The sequence below is a fragment of the Schistocerca nitens genome, chromosome 3 (genome assembly GCF_023898315.1).
Source record: "Schistocerca nitens isolate TAMUIC-IGC-003100 chromosome 3, iqSchNite1.1, whole genome shotgun sequence".
Classification (NCBI taxonomy): Eukaryota; Metazoa; Arthropoda; class Insecta; order Orthoptera; family Acrididae; genus Schistocerca; species Schistocerca nitens.
The window spans coordinates 601,520,379-601,539,718 of record NC_064616.1 but is presented as its reverse complement, the minus strand read 5'-3'; the positions used below and the strand labels follow the sequence as shown (position 1 = coordinate 601,539,718).

The window sequence follows — 19,340 nt, the reverse complement described above, 5'->3', positions numbered from 1 at the left end:
GATCAATGTGGCTTCCTGCCTGCCCTCCAGGCCTTAATATGATCAATTTTTGACTATGGGATACTCTAAAAGGTGTGGTGTACCATCATAAACCACACAACCTGGACACACTTTGGGATGAACTTCAAGTGGTGTATGCATAAATCCTATTGGACACTTTGAGGTGAAGTACGGAATCATCGTGACTTTTATACAGAAATGTATTGATGTTGAAGGGCACCATTTTGAACACTTGCTTTAATCATCATTTGGATCATTCACTTTGGCCAAAAATTACACTTATTTTTCAAATTTGAATGTAGTCTTACTTTTTGCAAGAAATTTAACCTTGTACATTAAGAAATAAATTCTCTATGACAGTTCAAAGTGTGTGTACATTTTTCTAACACACCCTGTACATGCAGTTTCTATTTAAGGAAAGAGAAGGGTGGGTGTAATAGGGAAGGAACAGGAAAGACTATGTTTAAAGGTATATATTTTTGCAGAGAAAAAATATAATAGATCAATTGAACAGTAACAATAATTTCTGTTAACCCTTCAAGATAATTTTTTCTCTCCTCCCCCTTTAAGCATGGACTGAGGGCCATCACATTTAATTTCTAAAGATTTTTGTCACATTTTCACATGTTTTGCTCTGTGGTAACATCCTATTCTTGGAAATCATAAACCTTATTATGGTGGTAAATGACCATTACATAAGAGCTTTTGTGTGTTTCCGTCCAACCAAGTGCAGGGACACCACTGGTGGTACAACAGCAGGCAGCAAACTAACCACCACTTACGTGACTCATTACTTCAGAGAGACAGAATTTTTCCTGTTACACTTAGGAAAAGCTGGCTATAAAACACAATGGCTCCACCTGTCTCCTGTTTACAGTTGCTGCAGAAGGCATTGAAAGAACTAGTTAGTTTCATGCCGTCTAATAATAAGGATGAGACAAAAGAACACACAATCATTCTGTTGGGTATGATCAGGCATTGCACAACAAAGCCCTCAGCAGCTATGTTGTCTAGTATAAATCTTCTCAAATTTGTGCAGACAGTGAAGTGGTAAGAGACAACTTAGTCTCACCAAGTTACATTTGGTAGTTATTATTTTCATTTGTAAACAGTATTGTGTATTTTAGGACTGCTGGTTATGTTGTCCTTTGACACTGGTACTGCAAGAATTCTCCAGCAAATAGCTAAATAATATTTCTGAAAGTGTCTCATGTCTACCAGGGCAGCCCAAGCTCACTCCCACTTAAAATAATTCTTCCCCCTTTCAATAATTGTCTATTGTGTGAATTTCATATATTTAAATTGCTCTAGCCCAAATACCACATGTCAAGGAAAACTGATAAAAGTCTCCTATACAACACCACAGCTGAGACTGCAATAAATAATCAGGGCTAGCATTTCAGTCCACCTGTGTTCTACCATGTTTCTGATCAATGTTAGTTTAGAAAATGTTCTCTGTTATGCCAGTTAACCTCAATCTCTATACTGTTTGTACTCTTTGCTGCCATTTCTGTGAATAACTCACATGCGTCTGCTTCTGTGCTAATAACATTAGCCCTCATCAAGCCTAAAGAGCGCTCTAAAATTTATCCATTGTTCCTGATACAAACAACCCTCTTCCCAAATGGCCATATCTGTATTGTATTGACAATTAATACCCAACTGTTATTGGAGAGAATCAGGCCTGTTATTAGATGATAATTCTGATTGCAACAATCAAACAGATGGCCTGAGAATGTCCAGTACTTCTTTCCCAGACCTACAGTATAGTACCTACAGTGCCTGACTGGCAGGCAGGTTACATTCCAACAAACTGGCAAATGTGACATGGGGGACTATCTTGATATTTGCTCATGTGATTTAAGGAATCCATGCCAAACTGAAATCTGGATGGCTAGATGGAGGATTAGATCTGGTTTCCTCCTGACTGTTTGTCTAGTGTCTTGCCACTGCACCAGCTCATTCGGTATTACCTTTTGAGTTACATTATCACTTTTTTTAGTACACATATGCTCCCCAACCACACAGCAGACTCATGCACTTCAAAATAATTTAGAACTATTATTCCCATTGAATTCTGATAAATGGTTCTTGTGGTTCTTTCCTGTAATCCACTACACCAAAAATCACGACAACACACTAAGAACAACAGTATGTTCCTTTGTTAGTGGTAACCTGTGCAAAAGATAGTGAACCTGTTGTTTGGTCCATGTGAGTCACAGAAAGATGGGGGCAGAAAACAGCATACTCTTGTACAGAGCCCAAAAGCAAAAGACAAAGATCCCATAGATCTCCATACCCCATAGTGTTCAGTAAGATGAGCAATCCTTGAAGTGAATTGTCTAGAAAAATGAAAGTTCATGTGTGTGTGCGTGTTAGTATAAATCAATTAGTTAAATTGTGTAACATTTGTGTGCCTTATATGCTCATATCTCTATCATCAGGTGTAGTAAAGTTCTAATCTGTGAATGCTCAGGTTAATTATTCCCATGTTCCACGGATCACAGCTGTTACTTCTCATGACGACATAGGACACCCCCGTTTTACAATTAAAATGCACTTTCTCAGTCAAAATACAAATAATATTAAATGAACTAAATTTTATCTTATTTTTACTCAGTTACAAAAATCTGTGTGAATTAAATTAGTCTACAATATTACCAAGTATTATACGAACTACAGTAACATTCAGCAGGTTAGAGTCTCAAAATTTACAACAAATTTATTAATTTAACAATTAGTGTATGCTCAACAACACAGTTATTTCTGCATGTGAAAGACAATTATTTTACTTTACCTTCTAAACGGTAGCTCTAGATCGAAAGCAGAACAGACATCATGAAGAAGTGCAGAGTAAAATGCAGTGGCCGACTCTAGAAATCGTGTGAGCTTATTTTCAGATTCATCACGTCTGGGATTCTGTAAATTATAGAAATGCTCCACTTGAATGAAAATACTATTAGCTTGTCCTTCGATGAGCAAGCAATTTTATATCACTTTAATATCATCCACCTCACAAATGAGAAGTAGGAATCGGTAAGTCAATCATAATATTTATTTAGTACACGACCACATAAAGATAATGAACACAGAGAGCAATGTGTTTCAAGAGTCATAGACTCATAATCTGGTTGTCAATTTTTAAGCTATTAAACAGTGTCATCCTAACATGCGAAATAGCAATCATTAAATACAACCATTTTGCAAAAAGTTTTTCATCTCACACAGTAGCTACGAAGTAAAATGATTAGGACAAAAAGTTCTCATCTTACATTTACTTTCAGCCACTTGGGTCCTTTCAGGTACAACAGATTACCATTTGATTCCCACAGTGCCCACCAGTCTTCAGTAATGCTTTCAGTTACATTTGCTTGTCCTTCCTGTTGACTTAGCCCAACAGTTTGTACAGTGACACTAGTGCACACTGCCAGGAGAATGCACCAAATAACTGACATCCCTACAATTTCAAAACTTATTTAATAGTTATCTCTGGAAAATGTATGACTATCATGTTTTCACTGAAAAAAAAAAAAAATCGATTAAACAGTTGAGGAATCCGTTTAGGCTGTCTCCCATTTGTACATTAAGCACATTTTAATAATGTCCTGACGGGTTGGTGTTTCCAGGCCTTCAACTAACAATGTCAGCATGACATGTGCCATAACACGATTTCCCTGAAACGTCACTCCATGGAAGAGGAGTCAAAATAAGCGAACACATGTCCCAGCTTATCCACAGATACTAGACTGCTTCTGAGAAAACAGCAATCGAAGTTTTCAATTTAATTTAGGTGACATTTAGTGCGCAAATATCTTAGCCAGAATAGTGACACAGTTGCTACTGTTGTGGCCTCTCCCTTTTGCGCCCCATGTTCGAAATCCAATTATTGTTTTGTTTTATTTTATTTTCTTTCTTTCTTTCTTTCTTTCATATATCTACCAATGTCTGTAGAAGATCACTACAGTACAGAAGTGTTTCTTATCAAGTTATGGGGAACAAGGGTGTTATATTCATTGTAAAGTTACAACTGGGTTTCACAATACATGTCATACATTTATTATATAATGTGTGTATGTATGGTATTTTCAGGGGTTACAATCTTTTAAAATTCTCATATTATATTTCATTCTTGAATCAACTAGTTCTTAAATCAACTTTATTCTTATGTTTATTCTTCAGGAAGATAAGGTGCATTCCTTTGCATAATACTGATCATAGAAATCTTCAAAACAGAGAAATTCTGAAAAACCACAAGCATCGCACAAAGGGAGATTTTCTACAATATGAATGTCACTTGGGAAAGAAATGTCGTTAACATTGCTGAAGATTTCACGTGCTGGAAATACTTTCATAGAAAATCGCTCATAACAGATCACTTTACTGAAAACGGGCACTTTTAGTTGATTGTGAATCAAGATACACTATCGGAATTTCATAAAAAACTATTTGAAATAATTTTCTTATTCATTTTTTAAATTCATTCACAAGGCATAGAATTAGTCGATGACTAAGGACAACTTTACTTCAATACACAATGAAAAACACTGTGTCATAATCTTCTACGGATAGGGCAGGCACATGAAAAACAAAAATAATGACTGGGTTTTGAACACAGGGTGCAAAAGTGTGAAACTGCAACAGTAGCCACTGTGCTACCTCTCCAGTTGAACAATTTACTCGCTAAAAGGCACATAAAGTACTTCAAGCACTTTGACCATTGTTTTCTCAAAAATAGACGAGTATCTACAGATAAGCCAAGACATATGTTTGCTTATTTTGACCCTCTTACACGAGCCACATTTCTGGAAAATCAGGTTATAGTACTTGCCATGTTCTCCTTGTAAGTCAAGTTTTCTACATCTGTTGACACAAAACATGTACATTGGAGAGCCTCATTTGGTTCTTTTTGGAACTCTCCAGTAAAGTTCTTCACTATTTTGGTAATGCTGTCTTGTTTAAAAAAGTAAATTAATTAATTAACTTCCTTACTTTTAGGTTACAGAATTATGGTCAATCAGTACTAGCCAAGTGCATGTATGAAACAGGCAACCCGCTGCAAGAAACTGAGGATGATTTATTAGGTACTACATGTGATCAACAAGGAAAGAAAAGTTTACTTATTTGATGGCTTGGAAATAGCATTCCAACAGGACAAATTTGAACATGTACTTAATGTACAAACTGGTGACAGCCATAATGTATTTATCAACTGTTTCAGGGACATTTTTTAATATCAGTGTAAATGTAACATCTCACACATTTTCCAGAGGTAACTATTAACAATTCTTTGCAATTGAAGGAACTGTCAGTAACTTGATGCATTCACGTGGCACTATGCAATAGTGTCACTCTAAATGCTATTGTGCTAAGTCAGTTGGAAGGACAAAAGTGAATGAGGATAAAAAGCATTGCTGAAAACTGTTGATTTTCAACAGAATAATTTTTGAAAGCTTAAATGCAGCCAAAAAAAGAAAACAAAGGCCATTTCATAAGAAAAAAGTTCTGAAGTTTTTGCAAAAACAAACATTCCAATATAAATCAGCACTTTAACGGTCAATTTCAAAGAACTAAAAATTCCTTTGTCTTCACTCATGTAGCGTGACAACCTTTTAAATTTGTATGTCCAAGGTGTATACGCAGACAAAGAAAAAAAAATCCCAGATTTTTCCCAGATATCCTGGTTAAAAATACACTTTCTCCCAGGCGAAAATACACTTTCTCCGTGTTAAGTGACAGTATACTTTCCCTCGGAACTGTAATACTTATCAAGCCTTTGAATAGCTATGGTTTTATACAACGGCATAGAATTTTACGGCACTTTAGAAAATGAAATCCTGGCAAGGAAAAACACGTTCTGGAAAGATCCTTGATGTGCAGCAACACGTACGCTGCATATTTTCGTGTTATGAAAGTATAAATGCGAATTCCACCAAACACCGCCTGTTACTTTCTGAAGTATTGAAATCGAGAATGTGATGCATTTTTTATAAGCCAGTCACAGCTCTTGTCACGTGATCTCGCCAGCCCATGACAGCGGATATTCAGATTATAGGACGGGTGATTTAGTCAGCAACATCATTGTTGAGTAGTGCGAACATACAAATAGGAAAAGTTAATGGTTTAAATTAATACACATAGTGTTGCTACAAGGAAAGCAAAGCTTTCACAAATAATATTTGTCTCTAAGATTAATAAGCTACAAGAGAAGCTAAGCTTTCACACAGAAGGTTTATCTTTTTTGCACGTGTTACACTTTCAGATACATCACACAAATTGTGCCAGTAAAATTTTTAACACCGACATAAATCTCTGGCCTTCTGGGCGCAAAATTTCTGAAGAGTTGATTTTTAAATGAGAGTCGAACACTCTACAATTTAAGAAATTCATTGTACATTCTTGCACATAGTTAATCTTGCTTAAAAGGAAATTTACTTTGAAAATAACACTTCTCAAAACACAATTCGATGAGGCGTCACAGAGCTTGTGCAGCTACGATGACATAGGAAGCTCGTATGTTCGTATGTGTGTAACATTAAAAGATCTTACATTATGTCATAAAAGAAACAAGACATCAGAGGATACTACAAGAGCAACAGAATTTCTTGAACCATACTAAAATGTGTAATTTGCCTTAAAGTGTACATTCTTATGTCCACATTCCCAATTACGTAGGCCTCAACCTGATATTAAGCTTTTCAGTGTGGTTTTAGGGATGCAAATTTTCTTGGTGTACCAGGACTGTATTATCTCATGTTGGGTTCTTTATTATGGCATAATGCCATACATGCTAGAAGATGAAAATGTGCACTTGAAATGCAGCCAATAGTGTACAGTTAAATACTTCATTTCAAATAAACTGACTGCCTAAGCGGAAAATCTCAATAAAAGCCAAATTTCTTTAGCAAACCAACAAAAAAAACTTCATTGTTCTGCAAGGCAGTTAATGCTTGACAGTCAGAAAGGTGGAAATATAAAATATAAAACTAATAACATATTTTCGCCTTCCATAATTATGTGAAGGTGTTTTAATTCACTTGATAGCTCCCAGCCACAGAAATCAGTTTTGTTTTCATTTGACGTGAGAGTAGTAAACAAAGAGGAAATAGCAGAATCACTACATGTAGGCACGGGTCACATGGAGACTACCCCCCCCCCCCCTCCCACTCTAACAGACTGCTCTGCACATCAGCTCCGGATCTACGATATTTCGAACTGGGGCAATACTAGACAGTGGCGCCCCCACCCGCCTCCCACGAGCGTTTGAGACTACTTTTCAAAAATGTGTTCATTTTGTAGTGCACATCTTTCTGAAGAGTCCGATACATGAAACAGATATCTTCGAGGAAATGTAAATCTTGTTACTTGGTCTTAAGTGTGCCAAAGTGCAGTGCCACGCCTCTTCACACAGCATTCGTCTCCCGCACGTCACTGTGGAATTCAAATGCATAATATTTTGTAATGGATGCCATCAAATTATATTCAGGACAGTGGAAACTGCAATGTCCTGTAGTGCTGTACTTCTCCTGCTCCCAGGAGCCCCTCCTATATATAAAACCACAACAACACTGGGTGTGATTGATTGCAATGAGGAGAACAAGGACCCTTCGGAAAATTTGCAATCTGTTTTGCCTATTAGCTAATAACTTGCTGTTCTGTGTGACATAAAACTAAATATAGGCTACATAAAACCAGTAAAGGCAAGAGACAAGCAAGACAGTACACATTTCTTCAATCCATGGGACCTAGGGTTTTTTCCTCTCTTATCTTGCTACAGCTTTACATACGGTACTTTCCTTTCTTGGCAAAAATCTATTACCTCATCAAAGTTCGTCAAAAATTTTGCTACATGAGGAAGTCGAAATGTCGTCGTGCAATACTGAAAAACGCTGTTAATACAAATAGTACCCAAGACTGGTGTGGTTTCTCGATCTGATTGCATCTATTTTGTCACTGTCTGCTAGATAAAACAAAACAGGCCTTTCTAATATTGCAGCAATTTTAACCCACACCAAATAAGTGAGACTGTTTTGGGAATAATGGTCATTTTTATAATACGACAGAATATAATTCACTAAGTGCCAATGCTAAATGCCTATTTGGCCAACTACAAGCAAAAAGCTTTACATTAAAAAATAGTCTCACATTTCATTCATACGCTCCAGTTTCTTAAGCATGAGATCAAAAAGTAGTAGTATGAAATTTTTGTATAAATTTGGAATCGTCATTGTCTCCCGTAATTTGTGTGATGTCGCCGTTTCTTCTCCTTCCTTGTTCTAACAAACAATCTTGTCATCACTAATTCTGTAACTATTCCTACCATTGTCAAAACTCATTCTCTGGTTAACTTTACTAAACCTGAGAGAACCACCAGTTTTGTTATCCACCAATTATTCTCCGGTTAGGCATTATTACGTATTAGTACAATGCGTTTTCCATGCTACTCCCAGAACAGAACTTACACAGCTGCTAGCCGACAAGAGTACAACTGGCCCTTTCTAGTGTGGCGATCTGGCCAAAAATTCTGTCAAAATGTCACTTTCTTGGATACACCGAGACGTTAATATGTAATCTTTCTCACCTGTTGTTCCTGTCAGCCGTTTGTTTCCACTCTGGTAGCCTGAATCTATGGATTTCGCTAGTAATTATAACAACACTAATCATTCACATAACCAATCAACCACATAAACAGCAGCTGTTTCTCCCATTTAGCTTTATTCCGCTCAGCTCGTATAGTCCCATCCCTTTTGTCTACAGGAAAGTTTATTTCTAGATATGATGAGGATTCCCCTGGTGAAACAAGGTTTTTTCCCCTCAAGAATATGAACTTGATTGTATCAATGCTGTACAAATATTTTTGGATGTAAACATTGATGTATTCAAATATATGTGAGCTGTGAGCTATGGTATCTTTGTTGATTTTTGTGTATCTGTACAATACAGTCTATTATGGAGTATCCAGTGGCAGTAATTGTGTATTAGCCAGACGTGGAGTATTAGAAGTAGTAGTGGTTAGGTTAGTTATGGAGGAATACTGTGAAGTACATGTCATGAAATTGCTATGTTAAAGCATGGAAACCAGAGTTGTGAAATTTGACATGAAGAAAATAAAAAGGATCAATAAAAATATACTCTGTAGCAGAGACCTTAATTGTCAAGACCCTGGCATGACTACTATTACTGAACGAGCCATAATTTCAACGAAGAACTACAAGAAACAGACGAGTACACTTTTTTTTACTTTTCATGTTATTCTAACTTCTTTCTCGCTTAAAATGAATGCGCACAATGAGTGATAGAATTCATAAAAGTGTGCATGAGAACAAGTGATGATTATTATTGGTAACAGAGGGGAGATTCAGGATAAGGTCCACTGAAACATTTGCTGAGGAACTGTACGATAAGTATGAAGCTACACAGATCTTTTACTTTACTGCATTAATACAATACTTTATGAAAGCACAAGAAAATTTATTCCCTCCCTGTAGGATCAGACTACAAAAAGAATTTTCACAAACAAATCTGTTACTAAGCTGCTGTGTCAGAATTTACATAAAGGAGAGTAAATTACATTTATTTTGTATGCAACACAATGTAGGGGAAACTATGTAAATGGAATACATCATTTCATAGCTATACAGCTCTCAACTTAAACAAAACAAAAATCATTCTCCTCCCTATGGTAGAGGCCAAAGTATTAGGAAGCTTACAGATTTGTGAAACCTCTCTTGTACAAGGTGAGGAGCCATGATACCACGTGTAAAAGGTGAGAAAAGTGGCAAAATACTTGAAAAACGTGAAATTATTTAAATAAACAGATATGGCACAAATGAATTGTTTTCATTTTTCATATTCTCCTGCCAAACAGGCCAGTTAAGATCATAATCAATTTCTCTACTGTGATTCTCGATAGTGTGTGGTCATTCTTTTCTTGCAATACAACTTTATTAATATATGCAGATACATTGGTAATTCGGTACTGGTAATTCGATATTGGTAATCTTAATTCACACACAAAATTTACATCCAAGTTCTACAGCTAATGATATCCTACACTTTAATACTGGAAAAAGATCAACAAAATATTTTTGGATTACTGTTTCTTAGGAATCTTAGCAAAAAATGAAGTAATCATACTAGACTTTCTTTTCCTAAGATTTTTCTGGACTGTTTCAAGCTCCCTTTCTTTCACTCCCTCTCCTGCTTTCATGTTTTGTGTCCTCTCAAGCATACCTTGGGTCAGTTTAGTTGCCTTTAAATTTTTTTCCCAGTGCTTTATTCAGTTTAACCATAACCCGAGAGAAAAGTTTTCTCATGCCTCCTCTAGTTGGTGTCCTATTTTCCCACCTTTTAGAGCAGCTGTCTCATAATCGATTGATTTTCACATGTTTTTCATCTTTTTAATCTCCTCTTCAAGATGCCTCTGGTCTTTTTCCTCTTTTTGCTTTTCCCCTGGCTGAAATTCTTTTCCTTTCACATTCTTCTTTACAAGCAGTATAATTTGCATGTGCTTGCTGTCAATATCTAGTGAGCTGTGAGTCAATGTGCACAGGAAATAAATGGGATATTGTCACAAAGCAACCCTTATAGTCTAAACAATGTACAAAAATTGCTGTCTAATTCACTCCTAATGTGTGCTTTGAAATGGAATATCTTCTTTCTATGTCTGCATTTCAATGGGATGGTATAAGAGGATCCTTAATAAGTTTTGAAACATTTGGATTCTTTAACTTTATGGATGATATGTCTTTTTTGCATGACGAGTCTCTTTTAGATATGTGCCACTACCAGTAACTGTCACAATATCTTCAATATCTAAAGCTGGGCCATCCTAGGCATTCTTTAGAAATCACAACTTGTCACATTATTCCACTTCCCTACACTCTTCAGTTACTTCCCCTTTAACAACTAGCTGTACAAGATGAAACATATTATCCAGTGTAAAGCATTCATAACAAAGAAGTTTAAAAATACTCTCAATTTTTCTCAAAGTAGAAGCCTTCAAAACACAAGCCAAACAGGTTTGAAGTATGTTTTCTATTTCTGTATGCAACTCGTGAATCAAAGGTGTTTGGCTTTGAAAATGTTGTGTGAACTTACTGAATAGTTCTGCAGATGAAGTTATGAACTAAGTTCCAGTTTCATTAAAGGTTTTTTTTCATTTTTTTTTTCAAAGCAATGGCATTATATGATTTCGACTCAATAGTATCAGAACTCTCTTTTGGAGGTAAAAGCTTAAAAAAGTAATATTGAATACCGCCCCACTGTTCCAAAATCCTGTTGGCTGAAGGTCCTGAAGTACGTCACCTTGTGGCTGTATGCCTCAAAAACTTGTTACGTGGAATGTTATAGTTAGACTGAATTCCTTCAAATTCTTTCCAGCAAACAGGTCAACTATCAAAATAATGGTAAATACTGACCAGAAATTTGGGTGCTTCTGCATCTAAATGCTCCAAAGCATTACACATTGAACAAATATTGCAAGTTCCGATGTTTATAAACTGTCTGACCCAGGTCTATTGGACATCACTATCTAAAAGATGAAAACCCCTTTTTACTGACATTACGTCCATTGGATCCCCGCATATGGCATTTATTTAGGAACAAGTAGGCTTCAGAAAGTGCTTCACAAAATTTCTGATGCACTGTTTCACAATCTGCTTTACTAGTAAAGAAAGTTCTTAAGTGACACTTTGTTAAGCAACACTTACTCTCTGATCAGAATGTTATGATTGTTTGTAATATCTGCCCTTCTTTTTTTATCTTTAACATAGGTAGTTTTACCGAAACTCAATGTGTAATATGAAGAATGTGGTTCTTCTAGAATTTGCTCTTGGAAATATGGTGCCAGTCCATCAGTTGTTCGGCACCTCATTTCCTTAGACAAAAGTGAAAAACATTCAGGAACACTATAAGGAAACATCATCTTCAAAACATTACAAATATCATTCATGTATCCATAGAGTAATTGGATATCATTCATTTCATTGTCCAAACCAGTTCAGCAGTGGTGGAACCATCCTTGGTACATAACATCTGTATTCTTGGCACATATACTGAAATTGAAGGTTGTGTCTGATCTGAAAGTTCTAAATGTAAGTGATGTGATCCACATTTAACTTCCAAGTTATAGTTACATTTTGTTGGAAGTGAATGTTTAAAAATTGCCTGAAAACCTTTCCCATATGCATTTCATTCCAATTTATGTGCCACTGATACGGCAGGACCCATGAAGTTATTTCTCATTGTTGCCTTGCTGTAGAGTTTGGCAGTCCAGAAAGAGTTGGTGGTTTCAAGGGCTACCGAATCTCACTGATTGTCCAAGGGGTATCATTTGACACATATGACAGAACAAATGTGACACATCTGAGATGCCTTTGTCCCCATTTTTCTTTCTTTCATTTTTCACTTTTAATTTTTTCCCCAATGACTGGTGTTTCAGGGACGTCTGTGCTAACTGCATAGCTTGGGGCACGAATTTTTCAAATCTGCCTGTAGAGAATATTGATAGGGCAGCATGTGTGTCTTGGTGGGCAACTTGCAAGTGCAGCAAGCTCCCAATTATCAGGGTGAAGATTATCTGGTTTGCGAACTACATGTGCTCAGTTTGATAGTTTTTGCGAGGTATCTTCCACTTGTCTTATGTCACTCTTACAACCAGTGAATAAGGTGCGAGCACAGCTGTGAAACAAGACTGCTGGTTGAATCTGATGAAAGATCCTCAGTTTCTGGAAATCCCAGAACATGCTCAAGGAAATATACAGTACTAGCATGGCCTGGGAGAAAATAAAGATGATAACAGTAGCTTTGAAATGGAAAAAAAAGATGACACCCACTGCTGGAAGCAGCTTTTAAGGTCCGTAATAATATGGAATGCGATACTGATACTCGTTTGACTGACTTTTTTTAGACAAATTTCCGATTGTGAAGATATGGATAACAATAACACAGTGTATTCAGTGGAGGACATGAGCAGAGATGACACGATAAAGGGAACACTGTCACACACACCAAGGCACTGAAACGCACTGATCGGTTATCAGAGGACGAAGCACAAAATTTGTTTACCTATAGCAATGTTAAGTGGGTAAGTAATGCAGTGGCTTTCAAATATCACATATAGAATGTTTCGCAAATACAGCAGGTAGCTGTTCCTGGTAAAAACACATTTATTTTGAATTATCCATGTTTTACAGTTTTCTCTGCAGCCTCGGGTCTGCATTAACTCATTGAAAGCTGGTTGGTCGTGTTCAATTATATTATTTCCAGGACAATTTGAGGAAACATGCGGCAATGCAAACTGTCTTCCTGTTTCACGTACATCATTAATGTACTGTCAGAATAAAATTATGTAGCCTTTTCAGAGTACCAAGAAACCTTTTATTGTGACATATTAGGGTGCAAATTATTATTTTCAACTGGGGTCTTACACTCAGATTGTGATCATCAGACAGTACATCCATTCCATTTGGGGTGTTATCAGCAGATAGCAGAATTCATCTGGACTCAAGTAAAATCCTACACACCCAAGCAAAGTTATCATAGCTGGTGTACTGTAGATGTCTCAGAAGTCAACTGCCCCTTTGATACAAAGGTTTACCAAAGACTGCAGTTATTGAAAGCATACCACATTCCACATCTGCAAGCAACATAAGCTCCAGAGCTTGTGACAACAGAGGAATGGTGGCACTGACTAGCCTGCAGGTCATGCTCTACAAGGTTTTGCCAAATCTAACCCCAAGCGTTATGGGTTCATTTCCTGAGTTGTTCTCCAATTAGGCCCAACCAACATGCATTAGGCTTTCATCTGCAGTATTTTTCCTTTAAAGCCAATGATGTCAAACCTAACAAATATGTACCACCTACTTATTTTAACATATAATGATAGTGACAGTCACTCCACATTACCTTTCCACATTTATATACATCATCACAAAATTGACACATTGTCAATTATGTGCAACAAAATGCATATGTTGGTTCGCTCTTTGCCAAACACAAACAAGAGCTGTCACCTGATGCAAATTTTACAGTTTAACAGGCATGCAGGTGCAGAGGGTAAACATTTTTCTTTGCTGAGAGAGAGAGAGAGAGAGAGAGAGAGAGAGAGAGAGAGAGAGATTCTAAAGACGTTGGTATTGTTTGTCTTGTCTTTTTTATAATAAACATTATCCTCACCTTTTTATCTCTTGCAAGGCTCTGCAGAGTAACAATACTGTTTCGAAAACCATGATTCCATAGGTCAACTTCAGCCTTATGATCTAATGAATACTCCAAATCGCGGATAAGGGCATCATGATATATTCTCTGAAAATGAAGAATAACCCAAACTTTAAAAATACACTAATGTATGTCTACTTCATTTTTGAAAGAAGTGTGACACTTTCTGTAATTCAACATGAAGAGGTTTGTTGGTTGGGTTGTTTGGGGGAAGAGACCAAACAGCGAGGTCATCAGTCTCATTGGATTGGGGAAGGATGGGGAAGGAAATCGGCCGTGCCCTTTCAGAGGAACCATCCCGGCATTTGCCCGAAGCGATTTAGGGAAATCACGGAAAACCTATATCAGGATGGCCGGATGCGGGATTGAACCGTCGTTCTCCAGAATGTGCGAGTCCAGTGTGCTAACCACTGTGCCATCTCGCTTTATGTAAACATGAAGAAATTTGAACATAAAGCTGAAACTTCATGACGACGGTAATAAATCAACATTTTAAACTCTTTTGGCAATTTAAAAATATGGATTACATTGTAGCAATTTTTATTGTTAAAATATTACAATAAAAAGCAATACATTTCATAATTTGGATACAATTTTATTCAAAATGGCATTTTCAATTAAAACTATCAGTTACGCAAATGGAGAATAATCACAGGTAATAAACAAACATACCTGGAGCTTTTGCTGACAAACCATACCATCTTTATCACACGCAATATTTTCTATGTTCATTAGCTGGTCCTTTAACGTTTCAGCTTTTCTGTCGACATAAAAAGAAGCAATGTAGAATAAACAATCATTTCACAAACAGAAAATTATGAAATTGAAACATAATGGCTTCTTGATATAACTGATATGAGAGACAAGCAGATACTCACTTTAGAACATTTTCAACAGACTGCAGTACCATGCTGAGTAAAGATTCACACACGGACATCGGGGCACCTGTAATTGCCACAGCAATACTATATAAAATTATTACTAACAGATTATTTACGTCTGGAGAGATGTGAGAACAATTAGGGTTCAGCCATCAATTAATAATTAAGTCATTAGACACAGAACCCATAAACTGAATAGTGCCACATAGCATAACAAGATCACAAAAAATAGCATAACAAGATCACAAAAACTAGAAAGTGTCTGGCAAGAAGCCCGATAAATATTTATGTAAGGAATAAAAATAATATAATGATGACACACACTTCCATCTAATAGGGAATTTGAAGATTGGAAGACTTCCAAGAAAATGGGCCTTGAATTGACACTGTTCCAAAAGAATAATAAAATTACTTCCACTATCCCATGGTATACCCATAGCAACTACTGCCTTCAATACTGCTATTACTGTCAAAATTAGACATTCTAGCAAAATGTCATCATCAAGAATTTTGACAACAAAATTATCATTTACAGACAAAGTAAAATATTTCATTTGTTATGCACTGTTCTATTCAATAACCACAGTTTAAAAAATCCAATTTAATATTACAAGAAACTACTTACATAGTATATTGAATAAGAAGACAAATCAGAGAGAGAGAGAGAGAGAGAGAGAGAGAGAGAGAGAGAGAGAGAGAGAGAGACTGTAGGTCACTGCATAAGATGCAGCACATTTGCCTGGACTCATGAACTGTAGATGAATCACGATTTCAAGTCATTTGATTTTCTAGTGGCATTCCTGCATTGTGCAATTCTCATTAAGTAACAGAGGAAATGCAGGTCAGTAGTGCTTATCCAAGTGTAAGAGGTCCTACGATTTTCTTATACACAACAGTTTATTGTCATTGTGAAAGACTGCTCAGAAACTATCTGCACCCTCTTGTGACTTAGACAAATCTTCCAATCAAAGGGTGATATCAATTCCCTAATTATTCATTTGATTCAATCAGCATTCTACGTAACTTTGAACTGTGATCTAGCAATCATTGCCACCCAATATGAACGCAATCAAGCAGTCATGCAATAACAGTCAACAAAGCTGAATGTGACACAGAAAGATAAGTCTTAAACAGCCCGTTAATGAGATCACTGGAGGTGGAGCACAACCTCAGCCTGGGTAGAGAATGGGAAAGGAAATCAATTGCGTCCTTCTCAAGGCAACTATCTAAGCATCTGCATTACGCAATTTAGGGGAGACTACAGAAAACCTAAACCTGGATTTGAACTGCCCCGTGGTGACTTGTAGATATACATTCTGGGTGTTCACAAATTTTTAAATTCAGATAAATGTGAGTGCGAAATTGATAGCACCTGCTGTATAAAATTTATGCTCATCAACATATTTATAAAACTTCTGCCATTGTCAATAATAATAATAATAATAATAATAACAATAATGATGATGCTGCTAATGAAATAATAATATGCATAACTTGTTTGAGAAAAGGAAGAATTGTTTTTGTGGAACTTTGTTGTTTTATACATAATCAGGTACAGTTTATGGCAAGAACGAAATAATGATCAAGCTTTCACTATTCTCTTTTTAGCACTGTGCAAAAGGGAGTTTTCATGCTTTTTAATTTTTTGGAAAATTTCATAAGATTGCTACTTCATGTATTAGTTCGAATTAACTTTTGGGCTGAAAATTGGGCATTCTTACGTTGCACTCACATAACAACTTACACTTATTATGCTCTTACCTGTTAAATATTTAGTTGTAGTCACCCTTATTTGATTTTGTCACTTTCTCAAACAATGAATCTGGTCTGGAATGCCCTAGTTTCTTTGTGGCTAACTTTTACTGGTAATTTTCTTTTCAGTTAGCACTTAATACAGATTCAACAGAGTACATGTTCACACTTCACAGGAAAGCCGATTCCTGCGTAGTAGACAACCAAGTCCAAACACAAATTGCCATTTGTGAAAATTATTAAATTCAAGGAGTACTATCTACTAGCAAGGTCACTTAACTAGAATACAAATGAGACACTGAGAGCAACAAGGGCTAAAAGCACACCGTCTTTGACCCCCTATTTAAGTGAATATTAGAAAAACCAGTGAGACAGCTTTTTGTGAATGTTCAAATATACATACAATATGGGCCTACAGTACAGATAAAGCTCAACAGATTTAAGAAGCACGAATAAATGCTACAGTCTCACAATCAACAATGATGTGCTTTATGGTTCCCAACACCTCAAATGGTTTACTCTATGATAAAATCCAAAACTTTATATACCATATCTCATTCAGAATGCCACAGAATAGGTTTTTCTCTCAGTATAACTATAACATATACCGATGTCCGATCTAATTTTAGTATATAGTGTGTGAATTCACGTATCTGTGGAGAGTGCTACCACCTAGCAGGATTTATGACGAACGTAGGTAAGTCTGCTGCAGTGTGCTACCACCTAGTGGTAAACTAGTAGTTGAGTGATAAGGACTAACAGTGCATGTTACGAACCATGCACACTGTTTATCAAATCTGTATGTATTTGGCTTATAACACAATTACGTTACACCAGTTGAACATGCGTAGAAGCTTCTTAAAACCTACAAAAGTGAAGGTGTGCTCATGACCCTAATGCCAAGTTTCACCGTGTCTGGTGGCGCAATATGTAGCACCCCCCGCCCCCTTCGTCCGAACAGGCCTTGGAAGGCCCAACGGTACCAACCGGCCACTGTGTCATTCTCAGCCCATGGGCGTCACTGGATGCGGATATGGAGGGGCATGTGGTCAGCGCACACTGCTCTACCGGCCGTATATCAGTTTACGAGACCAGAGCCACTGCTTCTCAATCAAGTAGCTCCTCAGCTTGCCTCAGAAGGGCTGAGAGCACCCCACTTGCCAACATCGCTCAACAGACTGGACGGTCACCCATACAAGTGCTAGCCCAGTCCGACAGCACTTAACTTCGGTGATCTGACAGGAACTGGTGTTACCACTGTGGCAAGGCCATTGACAATATTCACAGAAAATACTGTTCATATTTGGAATACAACTTACGACCAGCTTAGAGACAGAAGTGATGACAGTTTCTGCAGGATCTGACCATCATTTTGCAAGCATGTACAGTGCAAGCTGTTACTGATTTGTTTGACTGATGAAGCTGCTAAGTGCTATACCACCTACTGCACTCCCCTGACTTAAGTCCTCGTGAGTTCAACTATTTCTAAACTGAAGGAAACACTTCACAGCATTTGCTTCACAACTGCTACAAATTCGTCGGGCAACAGACTGCACCGCTCGAACTGTCAATACAACTAGCACTGCTAATAGTATGCAACGACTTCCACATCGCTGGCAACGGGTTATACACAATGCTGGTGACTAGTTTGAAGGCCAGTAAACTTTGAAACAAATATCTATTTTGTATGAGCTGTAAATAAATAGTTGCCACTATTAAAGTTCCAACCCTCGTACAACTGCTATTTACTTTATTGGCCCAACTAATATTTATGCAGTCAAAGTAAAACTGCACACTATCTAATGAATATCTTTACAATTTACAGACTTACAGCTTAAATATTTTTCTCTTTCTAACTGAATATGTTAGAGAATGAATTATCATCTTTCTCCTCCTGAAACAGATAGGAAAACTGTTAATAGACCACAGAAAATTACCAAAAAGTTAATTATTTCACAGCAAGCTAACAACATGGTACAGTTATACAACATGCTAAGACACTCCCACAGTTTCTTTTCGGGGGGAAAAAAAATTAATTTTGTATTCAATACCCCTCCAAATGATGGAGAATTTACGGCGTAAACCGTATCAGTTCAGGCAGGCTTAAAATGAAGGACTAAGTAAGGAACACAAATTTTATTCTTTTCTGCTCCGAGATACAGCCCTCCAAAGATGAAACTGCACATACCATTTTGAAGATGCGAATTTTGTAAAAAGTTTTAAAATGCTGTATTTCTGGTACAAGTCTTGATATTTTGTCAGTTTTTTTTCATTTGAAAGATAAGTGGTTTATGATTAGAACATAACAGGCTCATAAAATTCAAAACCTAGCCTTACGTAACATATTTTAGTTTTGAAAGATGAGAAAGACACTAATTTTTCAAGCATTTTAAATGGTTCCAAAAAGCATGTGAAAGGTCCAAAGACTTAAAGGTTTCAATTTATACAACTTCTGTGCACTCTGTTTTGCACTGAAATTAGCCAGTCAAT

The 19,340-nt window shown here is 36.8% G+C and overlaps 1 protein-coding gene across 1 annotated transcript in view; it reads right to left on the bottom strand.

Annotated features, from left to right (window-relative positions):
- Window positions 1-19,340, bottom strand: part of LOC126248527 (nonsense-mediated mRNA decay factor SMG7-like) — a 194,137-nt gene that overhangs the window by 114,828 nt on the left and 59,969 nt on the right. Inside the window, exons 6-10 of the mRNA XM_049949581.1 lie at window positions 18,682-18,744; window positions 15,096-15,162; window positions 14,890-14,977; window positions 14,176-14,304; window positions 2,798-2,919 (exon numbers count right to left, since the gene is read on the bottom strand). Coding sequence (XP_049805538.1) covers window positions 2,798-2,919; window positions 14,176-14,304; window positions 14,890-14,977; window positions 15,096-15,154 — 398 coding nt within the window. The 5' untranslated portion in view covers window positions 15,155-15,162; window positions 18,682-18,744. The remainder of the gene's footprint in view (window positions 1-2,797; window positions 2,920-14,175; window positions 14,305-14,889; window positions 14,978-15,095; window positions 15,163-18,681; window positions 18,745-19,340) is intronic.